Raw genomic sequence first — 13,751 nt, 5'->3', positions numbered from 1 at the left:
AGGTTTTGTTGGTCCCAGGAATGACGTAATTTGCCAAACATTTTTTTTATCATTTTTATAAACCAGAAAAGTAATCTCCCTTTATAGCCATTGCTCGTTTTGCACAGGCGGCAATTTAATGGTAAAAAATGAAATATGAATAATACATTATTGGGACGGTCCTGCTAAAAGTAAGCACGTTGAACAACCAAGAACTACTAAGAGATACATAAAATGCACTTTGAAATGACGGTAATAATGTGATTCAGAGTTTATTCTGAAATTGTTCCATTTACGAAAAGCTGTTCATGAAAATTGTTGATAACATATGTTGTAATTTCAGGTTGTCGCGTTAAAAGCATAATCATATAAACATGCATCTAAATAAATGCATTTAAAGGATCTGGTATAATAAACGTCGAAAATGGCGTGCAACATTTCAAAATAGTTTATTATCTACCCCTAATCATAATAATGATACTCCAAATCATAATAATCCAAATCATAATAATGATACTCCAAATCATAATAATCCAAATCATTATGTCTAATTGCATTAGAAAGTTTTCTTATTGATTTGGAGAGCTCTGTAATTCAGTTGCAGAGCTCTTCAATTCACTTCTTTGGAGCTATCTGCAATTGACGTCTCTAATTTTATTAATTCGAATTGAAGAGGTCTCAAATATTAGAAGAGCTCTTCAAATATTAGAGTTTATGTAGATTTGGCGTTCCACATAAATGGACACTATATATAGGTTGATACCACCATTTTGTTGCGTGTTTTTTTTTATTTCATGCATTATTATCTTTAACGCGCATTTGTCTTTAATGATTAAAACAAAACAAAACTGATTATTTGTGTTCAAATAAAAACAAAACTTGGCCACAAATTCCGCAGTTAAAAACGCGCCAAAATATCGCTTATATATTTTCCCATCCCTGGCATCACCGTACTTGCGGAACATGTTAACATGTTTAATTTCTTAAAAAAGAAATCTGGGATCTGCCACAACCGCAACCACCTCAACTTCGTCCGCCTCCCATCGGCTTGTCAGCAGCGCCACAGAAATCGTCGTCTTATCGTCCCCCGAATTCCTTGGCAATGATTGAGACAAATTGTTATACGATTCAGTGCATGGCAATATTCTTATTTACCAATTTCCAGTGCCACTGCATGTGTGTAATGTGCAGTAAGTTTTGTTTGTAATGTTGCGGTCTGTAGTTTATGACATTTACCTAAAGACTCGCTATCAATATAGAGTCTATATTTTCTAGTCTCGGAGCTAAGAAATAAATAATGTTATTTTTGTCATTGCTCTTTATTCGCCCAAATAGTCAATTAATAATAAACTTGAAACATCTTCATGTGACGTTGAAAACATTTAAAATGTTACACAATTTAGTTTTTAAAAATGCGATTTAACTGTTTAATAAACAAGATAAAGTTAATTATTAAAGACTAAATATTTTCAAACATTATTTAAAAAAAAAATCATACAAATGTATTAAACAGTATAGAAATTATATCAAATTATTTTTTTTGCACAAAATCCCCCCACACACAACAAAACTATTTCGTATTATGCGACGTACACTGTTTCAATAAGAAGACAAGCACTCTTCATATTTCAAAAGCTACTCTTAAATTCGTAACATACAAACATCTCTTTGACATGTATTAAAGATATGCAACTTATTTTTTAAACCCTATTCCATTCATGGTCATTTTTCGCACCTTTTATTGTTATGGCTTTACGCGCTAGAGAAAAGCATTGTTATCATACTAATACACTTTAGTTTATTAATGCTATAAATAGACTGAAGAAAAAACAACCGGAAGGTATAAAAGTTCGAACAATTTAACAATTACCATTAACACGGAAAGGGTTATAGAAATCTGCTATTTTAACCTCCCAATTTCTTACTGACATAATCTGCCAAGGTTTCCAACCTTGGACGCATTTGAACGGAAACTAGCATTGCTGGTTTTCGAGCCTGGCTCTAAGAGCCACCACTCGTACGTGTGGTCGTGCATGGTACGAGATCTGTCTTGTCTTCTCTTCTGTCTTTCCACTGACTCTCCGAGTCACCACTGAACATGCGTATGTGGTCGCGCATGTTACAATTCTATTATATCTATACTACTATCAATTAGTTATGGACTTTAATTTTCGTTACCTCTCTCTCACCCTTACTACTCCCATTACTCATCAGCCTTCTCCACCCACCATCTCCCTTTTTCATGTCTATCCTCACCCATCTTTCCTTCAATTTGCTCCTCCATTATTTCCAATTATACACATTCTCCGTCTAAAACCTCTTACTTTCTTCTTAATTCATTTATCCCTAGGTTCTATCCATCCCCTTTGCTATATACTCATTTTGTCCTCGCGTCTCCCCTTTCCCTTCTATACTCCATTCTCCCCTATTCAATTCTTCCTTCACTCTCCTTGACTATCCTCTTTACCTCATTTTCTCCTTTACAACCCTTTACTATCCTTTCTTCTCCCCAATCTTTTACATCCTCCAGTCTCCATTCTTCTCACTTCTCCATTCTATTCTACCCCGTCCCTTTCTCCCTTATTCCCCCTCCTTCAGTCTCTTCCTACCACATCCTTTCTGCATACTCCTTTCTCCATTTTATCTCCCTCTTCTACGTTCTTTCCCCTCCTCTTCTGTCCTCCTCAAATCTTCTCTCTCTCTCTTCTCCATTATTCTCCCCCTCTTCCTTTCGTCTCCCCTACTCCTTTCCCCCCTCCCTTCCAGTCTACATTGTACATTCTGCTCCTCCATTCTCCCTCTCCTCCCGTCTCCTTTCCCTCCTCCATTCTTCTCCCCTTCCTCCATTCTTCCCCCTCTCTCCTCCATTCTTCTCCCTCTCCTCCAGTCTCCATTCTTCTTCCCCTCCTTCATTCTTCTCCCGCTCCTCCAGTCTCCATTCTTCTTCCCCTCCTCCATTCTTCTCCCCCTCCATTCTTCTTCCTCTCCTCCATTCTTCTCCCCCTCCTCCATTTTTCACTCTCTCTCCTCCATTTACTCCCTCTCCTCCAGTCTTCATTCTTCTTCCCCTCCTCCATTCTTCTCCCCTCCATTCTTCTCCCTCTCCATTCTTCTCCCCCTCCTCCTTTCTACACTCTCTCTCCTCCATTCTCCCCCGCTCCACTCTCTCTCCTCCATTCTTCTTCCCCTCCATTCATCTCCCTCTCCTCCAGTCTCCTTTCCTCTCCTCCACTCTTCTTCCCCTCCTCAATTCTTCTCCCTTCTTTACCTTCATTATTCTCCACCTCATTCTCCCCTACCCCTCCTCCATTCTTTTCCCTCTCCTCCAAGCTCCATTCTTCTTCCCCTCCTTCATTCTTCTTTCCCTTCTCCATTCATCTCCCTCTCCATTCTTCTTCCGCTCCTCCATTCTCCCCCCCACCATTCTTCTCCCCCTCTTCTATCACCCCTGATTTTACCTGGCTCATTTTGTGAAATTGATAGGTCACTAGGTCAATGAAAAAACCCCACCCTTTTCATCCGACCATCATGAAACTTGCTCTTCTTCATTAAGTAAAGACGCATGCAATAAAGTCTACTTAACAGCCAATGAAATTGCAGGCTATCGTTAAGTTAAGGCTTACTCATAAAGGATTTTAATTTTCGCGATTGTAATTAAAGGTCCACCTATTCATCCGATACATAATCCCTGTGTCAGAATTTGCGTCCACAATGTGTCAGCCATTGAGGTTGTATCATGGGGTAACATTATTAAGTATAGCCACTTAATCTGTGAAACATTTGAAAGTTGACACATTGTGTGGAAATGTTGACAAATTCATATAAACTAAAGATAATTTATTATACTGTTTACATTGTGCTTATTATATACAGTGTTACACACTGCCTCAGAGGTCTTGCAATCCAAAGATCACTGAAACAAAACCTGCTGCCGATTAAGCTATACATTTCAAATTATTTATTTTTAATGTTTTTTATATGTTATATTTAGAAATATATTTTAATTACTTTCATGCAAAATGTATTTTTTTTTGTTTAATATTCATTATTATTTCAATACTGCGGTTTATGGGTCTTTAAGATAACAAAAAACTAACAGAAATAGATACTTGTTTATAAATTGCCTGTTTTAAATTAATGATTGCTTCTAACCAAATTGTGATCGTTTTTTTTTTCAAACAATGCGTCACTCCCAGAATGGAGCTTTATGGCAAAGCACATCCTAGCAAGAAAATCCAATACTCCTCCATCTTAATAGCCTGAGTCATCCTTTTCTGATGATTATAATATTCTACACTGTCTGGCTAAGAAAGTTCATAAAAGGAATATTATTTACTTGGTGGTAAAATAAATTTTCCAATATTAGAAAACTACTTGTTACGTGGAAACATATTGATAATAACACTGATTTGAGTGTTTCTGATGTAAAGTTTGACTAGACATAATTGTGTAACTATCTTTTCGTATTTATTTGAAGTTGTCTGCCACAGACAGCGGTACATGTGAACATGTTTTTCAGGAGGTGTAAAACATCAATGAAGAAGCAAGGGATGGACACACAGCGTCAAGTAATGCACATATAAAGGAACAATCAACATGTAAGTAATTAATTCACTTATAGCTACATGTAGATCATCTAATTTAAACCGATAGTTAAGTGCACAGGGACAGAAGCAAGATCTATGTTTTTAGTAAAATATATATATATATATATTGGCTAGGCAAACATAAAAAAAATAGTTTGCTTCTGTCCCCTATGGATAAAAGACCCATTACAAGCAGTTTTAAGGTAATGCACAAGCGAATCCAGGGGAGTTGGGGGCGCACCCGGCCAAACACCCCCTCTTAAAATCGCCCAAGTTAAAGCACATGGGACAGAAGCAAGATATAGGTATTAAGTATATATATTTAGGCTAGGAAAACATAAAAAACAGTTTGCTTCTGTCACCTATGAATAAAAGACCCATTACAAATAATTTTGAAGCAATGCACAAGGGGATCAAGGGGAGGGTGCACCCGGCATGTGCCCCCTCTAAAATCTTAGTTTACTTATTAATTTAATATAGGAGAAAAAAGTAATAAAATACCCACAAAATGCACCATTTTGGACTAGCAACTGTCAACATTTTCTTGGGGGAGTATCCACCCCCCCCCCCCCAACCCTCGGCCAGCATTTTACACTAAATTAATTTCAGCTTAGAGGGAGACAGGTGTATGCCAAAAGGTCTCCCACATAAGATATGCCCCCTTTAACGTCAAATCCTGGAGCGGCCCCTATATACAGAATATATATAGTTTGATTCTGTCCTGAGTCGATAAAGGACACATTACAAACAGTTTTGATGTAATGCATTACCGGATCAAGGGTAGGGTGCACCCAGCATGTGCCCCCTCTTAAGTCATCTTAGTTAATTTTTATTTTAATATAGGAGAAAAAAGTCCTAAAATACCCACCCAATGCATCATTTTGGACTATAAATTGTCAAAATTTTCTTGGGGGAGTATCCACAACACACCCGGCCAACATTTTACACTAAATTAATTTCATTACTGAGGGACATGCATATGCCAAAAGATTACCCACATAAGTTATGCCCCCTCTAACGTCAAATCCTTGAGTGGCCCCTGTATAAAGAATATATATATAGACTAGGAAAACATAAAAAATAGTTTGTTTCGGTCCTGAGTGGATTAAAGACCAAAGAACATACAGTTTTGAAGTATAACCATGTATTAAATGAGTTGACCAAGTTGTCATTTTTGTTGTTGTGAAAACTATACCCAAAGGGAAAAATCAATAATGTTGTTGCATTTATATGCTTGTTTTTTCTCTCAGAGGAAAATTCAGGCCATACTGATTTTGATATTTGTTTAACATCAACCAAAGTAAGTGAAATCTACAATTGTAGCTATATTTACCTATCAGAAAAAAACCATACATTCATTATAAAAGCAAAAGAAAGTATCTTTACTGAGATTTTAGACAAGGCACATATAAAAGAAAGACCGACTGGTTGTTTTTTTGAACTGAGTTTCTAAGAGTGCTTAAATTTATGTGCCAGGTGAAGAACTTTCAATGACTTTACTTGGATATTTGACATTGTCAAAGAACGATATTAAAGGAAGTTTCTTCAAAGTTTTAAAGAGCATAAATTATCATGACGACTTAAAATGTTCCAGGAACTTCCTCCATTAAATATTTGAACTTGTTTTGTCAATTGGTAAACTAATATTTTTGTGTGTAACAATATTTATTGAATTATAATATATAAGTGCTTTCCAGTGGTTTATAGAGAATTATCGGTGGAATAAAAGGATTTTTTACTGTTTCAAACATCTGATGAATAATTTATGTACCATATTGATGTGGCTAGTTCACTTTAATGGTTTTAAAGCTGTTCTCTCACAAATTGACAGTTAATTGACCATTTTAAAAACAAATTGTCACAGAATAAGCTCATTTTGGCACTAGTGCCTTCAATTCAGTCATATAAGATAACTCACAATAGAACAGATCTCAATTGTGTGGTAAACTCTCGAAAATTTCATGTTTCTTAAAGCGTTAGTAACACTGTTAGCCATAGAACATCAATTTTCAAACGTAAATATGAAAACTGCGATCTGCTCTTTTGTCAGCAGTCTTATATCACTGGTTTCCGGACATTTACACAAAAATATGCTCATTCCAAGACAAAAAATTAAAGAGGTGTCAAAACAATCTATCTGTGAGAGTGAAGCTTTAACAACAGACTTCAAGTTACAAAACAGGAAAGTGTCTATTACATATGAACTGTGGACATACATATGTTGAAGCATATGGTGGAAAGTGGTTGGCATTGATCAATAGAGTATTAAATAATGTATGAATGTTTGGTCAGCTTGTCACATGTGTATACTTAATAGCACTGAGCTCAAACACAGCTGATAAACATGGCAGAAACTTGCTGACATTGGACTAATGTCACGGCCTTTTTGTAATGTACACAGTGGAATTCATTAAAAACAAAGATAAGACGTTGTATTTAAATCTTTATTAATTTGGAGGATTGTACATGTGTTTGTGTTTTTGAAGGTCATTCTGGATTTGCGACGTGAAATAATTATTTTTTGAACTTGGTCATCATTACACAGCAAAATGAATATCAGGTAAGAATAAATTGAGTTTCAACTCAAATGTGTTAATATATCTCTTTATAAAGCCATTTATATGTACGATTGGTTTTTGCATTGGTTTGGGGATAGTTTAGTCTGGGGGAAAGTTGTGCAATATATAAGGGCCTAATGACACTCTTAGAAAACTTTAAATTAATTTTATATATCCAAACACATAATTAGAACTAGAAATGCATAATCTCTAGCTGATAAAACATGCATTTAAAAACACACTGGAAATGATATAAAGACATTTAATGATAAATATGCTTCTGTTAAAGTAATAATACTATTGGAGAAAAAAAACGAAATAAAATATGCTCCAGATGCACCATTTCCAATTACAAATAGTTAAAATTTTCTTGAGGGAGTAACACCAAACTGACCCATGCAAACAGCACATACTTTCAGTTCTGAGGAAGGTGCCCATTTCAAAAGGTTGCGCCCCTAAGTTCACCCCCTCAATTACTTGATCCTCCCCTGTAAATATCCCCAAAATGGTAAAATTATCATCATCACCATTTGAAACTCACATGAATCTTTTAATCCAATTTTGGCACAATATCTTCTTTTGTGTGATGATGATGATGATGATGATGATGATGAAACTTGTAAAAATGCCTTTTGAAAGTCATTAAAATGCCTTTTGTTTAATTACAATTTTGAAGTATTTTTTTTAATTTTTATTGGCCCTTATAGGCTTTCATAATAAAAATAAAATAAAATCAGTTGGCGGTAGAAAACACACCTTTTTTTTCTTTTTACTTGATGTCAGATAAAGCAAGATATTCATTGTTTTCAGTGTCTATAGTTGTTGCCTGCCACAGGATCATTCAGATCATTCTCAAGGGGAAAATAAGAGAAAAGCCATTACATGGAAAATTCTCTTTTTACACTCAGCTGCATATGGAAACTTAAAGTGACAAGAACTTTTGCCACATGCATCTCTAAAATGAAAAAAAAATGGATTGTGATTATTCGTTAAAAGCATAAAATATTGATGAATTTAAAGCTGTTACTATGGTTTCTCATAAATTGAAATGTGAATAGTCTGTGTCAGGCTGCCATTGTGAATTAATTGATCTCCAGGTGCTGGTATTGATTAAACTCTCACTTAACTGCATGATATACCTTTTTTCTGAAATTTTATTTAAAATTGAAAAAAAGGTTCAACTATAAATGTTACATGATGTATTAAGTTGTCTCATTTTCTTAATATTCTGTTTAACATTTTTTGGAAACTATTGTCTAACTGCTGTCTCCTAGTATACATGTTTGGTTTACGATTATTCTAATGTAGAAATGAAAGAGTTTTCAGTTGTAAAATTGACACTTCAAAGACATTTTTGTTCATGTAATAATGGCTGAAGGCCTGATAAGAAGTTCTGGCCAAATACTTTATAAAAACTACACTGTCTTCACATGGTCTGACTTTAAATATGCCCCATGTTTACTGTTACTACTGGTACATGATATTTCACATTATGAACATCTTTAAGCTAATGACATGCGTAAAAACATATAAAATACAGAAGCTCTTCAAAACAGTTGTGCACAGAATATATTTTATGGCGTATCAAGTGGCTCAAAAGTTACAATATGACGAAAGTCATGTATCAAATATATTATAGCTGCCGATATATTTTTTAACTTTTGCTGTATTTTATAGCTACAGCTGCATTTGAAAGTGTAAAAAAGTATAAAATACTGCTGTATATATACTTTTGTCACAAAAAATACATCTTATGCTGAATATTTAAAACATACTGTCCTATTTTATAGCTTTGGCTGTTATTATACAGTAATATATAGCAATCATCTTGTACCATCCTTCCCTTTGTATGTTTTGGCTGTTATTATACAGTAATATATAGCAATCATCTTGTACCATCCTTCCCTTTGTATGTCTGTCTGTCTTGTCCATCCTTGGAAATCAGGACAATCCTACTTTTCTCCCTTAATCCATATGTTTTTGAGGTATTGACTTCAAACTTAATACACATTTTGACTGTTTAGTGGAAAAGTGCTGTGAAAAAGAAACATTATGGTGTGTACTGTTGTTTTCTTTACTTTTGGCACCAAAACTACAGCTTAATCCATATATTTTCAACAAGCTGTTGTATTTTACGGCTATAGCTGTTATTATGATTGCTGTTGAATTCTATTTATATCTGCAGCGGTAAATTACAGCTACATATATAAATATACAGCTGTAGCCCACAGTACTTTCAAATATAGCTATTCCAGCTATAAAATACAGCTATTTAAGGTATAAATTCACCTAAAGCTTATAATGTTTCTACAGCTGTAGCTAAATTTTGTGTCTTATTGTTGTTGATAGTTCAATTTTTATCAACTCCTAACTTGCCTTTATAAATAATATGCAGACTCAGTACCTTCCATTAGGTGTTTCATTATTGATGTTCTGTATTTCTTTCTATTGATCTACAGCTTGCTGTATATGGCCAGTTGTTCCTTGCCATCGACCTCTGTATTGATTCTGGAGTGCTACCAAATACATCACATTACATGTTCCTGAGTATAAAGGTCTTGTTGCATGGGGCAGGATTTGCATGTGAATATGGAATTTCTTAGAATGATGCAAGCATTTGTTAAATGCTGCAAGTAGTGAAAACAATGATTGGAAGATGAGGGATATTTCTTTTTTAAAAATACTTGGCTGATTGTTCAGAAATTTGTTAAAGTTAACAACGTGATTAACAAAATCATTGTTAACTTTTAAACGTGAATCTGGTGATGATGTGCTTATATATTTTAATAAAAAAATGATGAAAGAAATACTCTAATACTGCAAATCACAAGTCTATTAATTAGACTCCCAGGGCAGTAAAAAATTTAACAACGATGATGCGAAGAATGTTGTTAATTTTAATAGAATTCTGAACAATCGTTCTACTTTCTTATATTTTTTTTTTGCATAAATATTGCATCATTTAACTTCTCTAGTGTCCTGACAGTGCATTAAAATTATAACTCAGAAGTTCAGAACTATAATAACAATTGATGCAGACGGCAGTGAGACTCAAACACCAGGTGCCCTTGATGACTGTGCACTCCCAGCACTCATGCACCACAGTCTGTTAACATTTCTCTCAGTGTGTTGCAGGGTACATGTTTTGTAATCTCTGGAATACCTTCTTATATCTGAAATCTGAAATACCAGAAAATCTTCACAAACCATGGATGGCGGGAATAAGATAAACATATGGTATGTTTTTCTTTCAACAGTTTTAACATTATCTATTTTACTTCTAGATATATATATATATATATTGAGTTATTCCTGATTTTTCTGGTTTTCAATTTATCATTGCATAGTTTACAATTGCATAGCAAGGATATTGAACTACTTTAACATGCTGAATATGTAAGTACTGACAATAATATGTATGATATTGTGATGATACGTTTTGTACAGTATTAGATCCAAGGTGGCAGGTAGAATTTGGGTCATTAAAGGGAGATAACAAGGTCTAACAAGGTCTAGCTTGGGTTTATAAAACTGAATTATGTCCCTTGATAGCCAAAAAATCTATGTGCTTGATTCATCCTGTATTGGAGACCAGATGTTCAGGCTCATGTGTGGCTTATTTCATGAAAGGATCTCAAGCAAAGATCAAAATAAATTCAAGGGCATAGACCTTGGCTTTCAAGAGTTCATTTGTTAATATATTTTGGAAAATAAAATAATGAATGGGTTCATTTAGGTTTCTTTAAAGCTACACAGTATCCAACTGCCTACTACCAAAAAGTACTGATGAAATGACTCTGTTTTATGCATCTTCCAAAAACCCAATAAAAAACAATTAACATTCAAAAGTTGACAACTTTCGTTTCAAAGTTGACATTCATTAAAATTATTAAAATTGTGTTTTTGAGTTAAAGGGACTGTACACCAGATTGGCACCAAAAAAAGTTTTTTTCTGTAACGAATCTCAGGACAATTATCTAATAGAATGTGTTAAGCTTTGTTATCATAATTGTAAAAAAAAGTACCAAAGCGTAAAGAAAAAATGTGTCTGAGACCGGATTCGAACCTGACAGTCATCAAAATTGCAGTCGTATCCACTGAGCTATGACCGCTTACTCTAATCGGGTGACATAATTAAGCTATAAACCTACCTCGGTAATATCATGTGATAACACCGACTAGCCAATCACGCATAAGGAATGAATTCTACCTGGCAGACATAAGTAGTCTTTTTTAATGGAAAAATACGAAATAAGTGCTAAACTTAAATAAATTGTAAACTATGTGGTACTTCAGTAAGTAAGTTTCAATGCATTGTACACATCGATACTAAGTTTATGTCAGTTTTTGACAATTTTCTTTTTTTTTTCACTATTTTATCATACGGAGTACAGCCCCTTTAAGAGCATGATTCTGTCTACCATGGTGTAATGCATAAGGAGCTTCACGTCAGACCTCAAGGACAAAGCACTGGCAAATTGAGGGGTGAGGGGGAGCAACCCCCTTGCCAACACTTTTCGCCAAATAAATTTCAGTATTGAGGGAGGGGCGCAATTAGTCAAAAGGTTATGCCCCTAAGTTAGTGTCATGTACTTCATGTTCAGGTTGTAACTTTGCCATGCAATGATGGCTTTTAAAATAAAGTGGCATAAATTTTCTCCATGACATAAGGGTGTTTCACATGCAAGAGCCATGCCATAGATCAAGGTCTTATACTTAAAGTAAGGTCTTTGGTCCAAATCACTTAGGTTTGAGTCTTTGTACAAATATGTTAGCACTAAAATGCTCCCTTATTCATCTGTATTCTTATCCATCACTTATTCAATTTGCTCAAAACCTCTCTTTGCACAGGTGTTGAAAACCTCAGGTTTTCATGCATTGCAGTGTTTCTAGTTTGTTAGTTATTCCTGTGGTGTCTTATCTTACAATATTTCACCTTAACATTCCTTATGTTTTGACACTAAGGTTGGCAATAAAACGTTAGTGATTAAACATGATTTATGTATTGATCAAAAAGGAAGTTTTCATCCCACAATGTCTTATTCTCATTTCAAAATGAACTTCACACTTTAAAAGTTTGTCAAAAGGGACAGCTTTTATCATATTAGACTTGTACAACTCTGTATGCCAAAAGAATAGATGCGATAAAATATTAACTTCCTTTATTTGCACTGAAAATACACATAAAACAGTGTTTTATAGAGAATCAAATCCAGAACTTCTGTAATGTTAAACCAGATAATAGACTCTCAGAAGAAGAGCTTTTACAGTTTTAATATCTATTTGTTACTTAGGCAGACAGCCAGACTTTTTAAAAAATCATCAGGGTGGTCACTGAGTGAAGTAACTGTTTTGTACCATGTTGTCAGGACAACCGTTGTCAAGGACAGCCTTATGTAACTAGCGTTTGTATAAGTGAATAATGTTGTACAGTCGAAACCCTTTGGCTCAATATCCCAGGAACCGGCCAGAATACTTAAACCCTCGCAAATATCAAGCTAAGCGGGAATGCTTACAAAGAGTAAACTTAAAATGGTCTTTTCCATCAAGTTCGAGCCAACGAGGAAATTGAACCAAGTGATATCGTGCCAACGGGTTTCGACTGTAATTCATCAGCATGGTAGTTATTGAATGATTAGGCTCTGCCTACTTTTGTATAGATGAAAAAAGAAAACACTCTCCAACATGGAACAGGCAATTGTTTGTTGTATAGACAAGAGATAAGGCCCGTTAATTTTCCATGGTCCCCTATATCCTTGAGCTGTGTGTGAGTATATCTCCATTGCCAAACAGACCATCTCTGTTACTGCCTTGCATTAAAGGGACAGTACGTATATATGCTGCAGAAAAAATAGAAGAAGGGAGAGAGAGAAATGTGATTTATTTTACACTATCTTTGAAAAATAATGTTGAGGTCTTGGTGTCGTGCAAAAAAATAATCTCATAGGCCATAACTTAAAATAATTTGAGCTGTTCACACACATGCATATATTTGGAGCAAGACCCATTACTGTGAGTTTAATAATTGTGGAGTTATGTTACTTGATTTACTGAGTAAATAGGATGCATGCTGGCATCTGGCATTTGCTAGAAGTGTGCTCAATAGACTTTGATTTCATTTTGTGTCCCTTCAAAAATGTGCCTTTAAGTAGGCTTATCATTTGTGTGCCTTTAGGTAAACTAATAAATCATCTATGCTAAGCTGAAATAATCATTTGTCATGCAGTTGGAGACAGCAAGGGTGTTCTTGTGTACCTTATACTGTTGATTCTTGATCTCTCATATCAGCTGGCTGGGATTTCATACAATCTTTAATGCATGTTCTTTCAGTGTTTACATTGTTGATGACAATTATGCATTTGACAAACTGTTTGTTTGAACTTCTTGAATAAACCTATCCCATGTTGCACTCCTGGATCAAACGCTTTTAGTTGTAAGGAAAGATAAACTTTCATGTCTAGGTGATGTTATTGCACAATGATATAATTATGGATATTTAAAACGCCTCATTATTGCATCAGACAAAGGAGAGTGAAGTTGAAGAATAATTAAATTAATGGATTGCGCTAAATGGATTTTGAAATTAATTCATATAACTTTAATGTTGGCAATTAATAATTAATGAATG

At 34.7% G+C, this 13,751-nt stretch overlaps 1 protein-coding gene across 3 annotated transcripts in view; it reads left to right on the top strand.

The window, feature by feature from the left end:
• The first annotated feature begins 4,199 nt into the window (after positions 1 to 4,199).
• Positions 4,200 to 13,751, top strand: part of LOC128228065 (tripartite motif-containing protein 2-like) — a 33,223-nt gene continuing 23,671 nt past the window's right edge. The window contains exons 1-2 of one of the 3 annotated variants that reach the window (XM_052939138.1): positions 4,200 to 4,321; positions 4,499 to 4,577. Coding sequence is in view for 1 of the 3 variants with exons in the window: in XM_052939136.1 (XP_052795096.1) it covers positions 10,358 to 10,360 (3 nt within the window). In the remaining 2 variants the exon portion in view is untranslated. Of the gene's footprint in view, positions 4,322 to 4,498; positions 4,578 to 6,585; positions 7,126 to 10,102; positions 10,361 to 13,751 lie in introns of those variants that run through there. The other 2 variants (XM_052939139.1, XM_052939136.1) reach the window with 2 other exon arrangements.

This window comes from Mya arenaria, chromosome 3, assembly GCF_026914265.1.
Source record: "Mya arenaria isolate MELC-2E11 chromosome 3, ASM2691426v1".
NCBI classification, from domain to species: Eukaryota; Metazoa; Mollusca; class Bivalvia; order Myida; family Myidae; genus Mya; species Mya arenaria.
The sequence above is the reverse complement of the archived record's forward strand: the minus strand, read 5'-3'. Positions and strand labels throughout refer to the sequence as shown.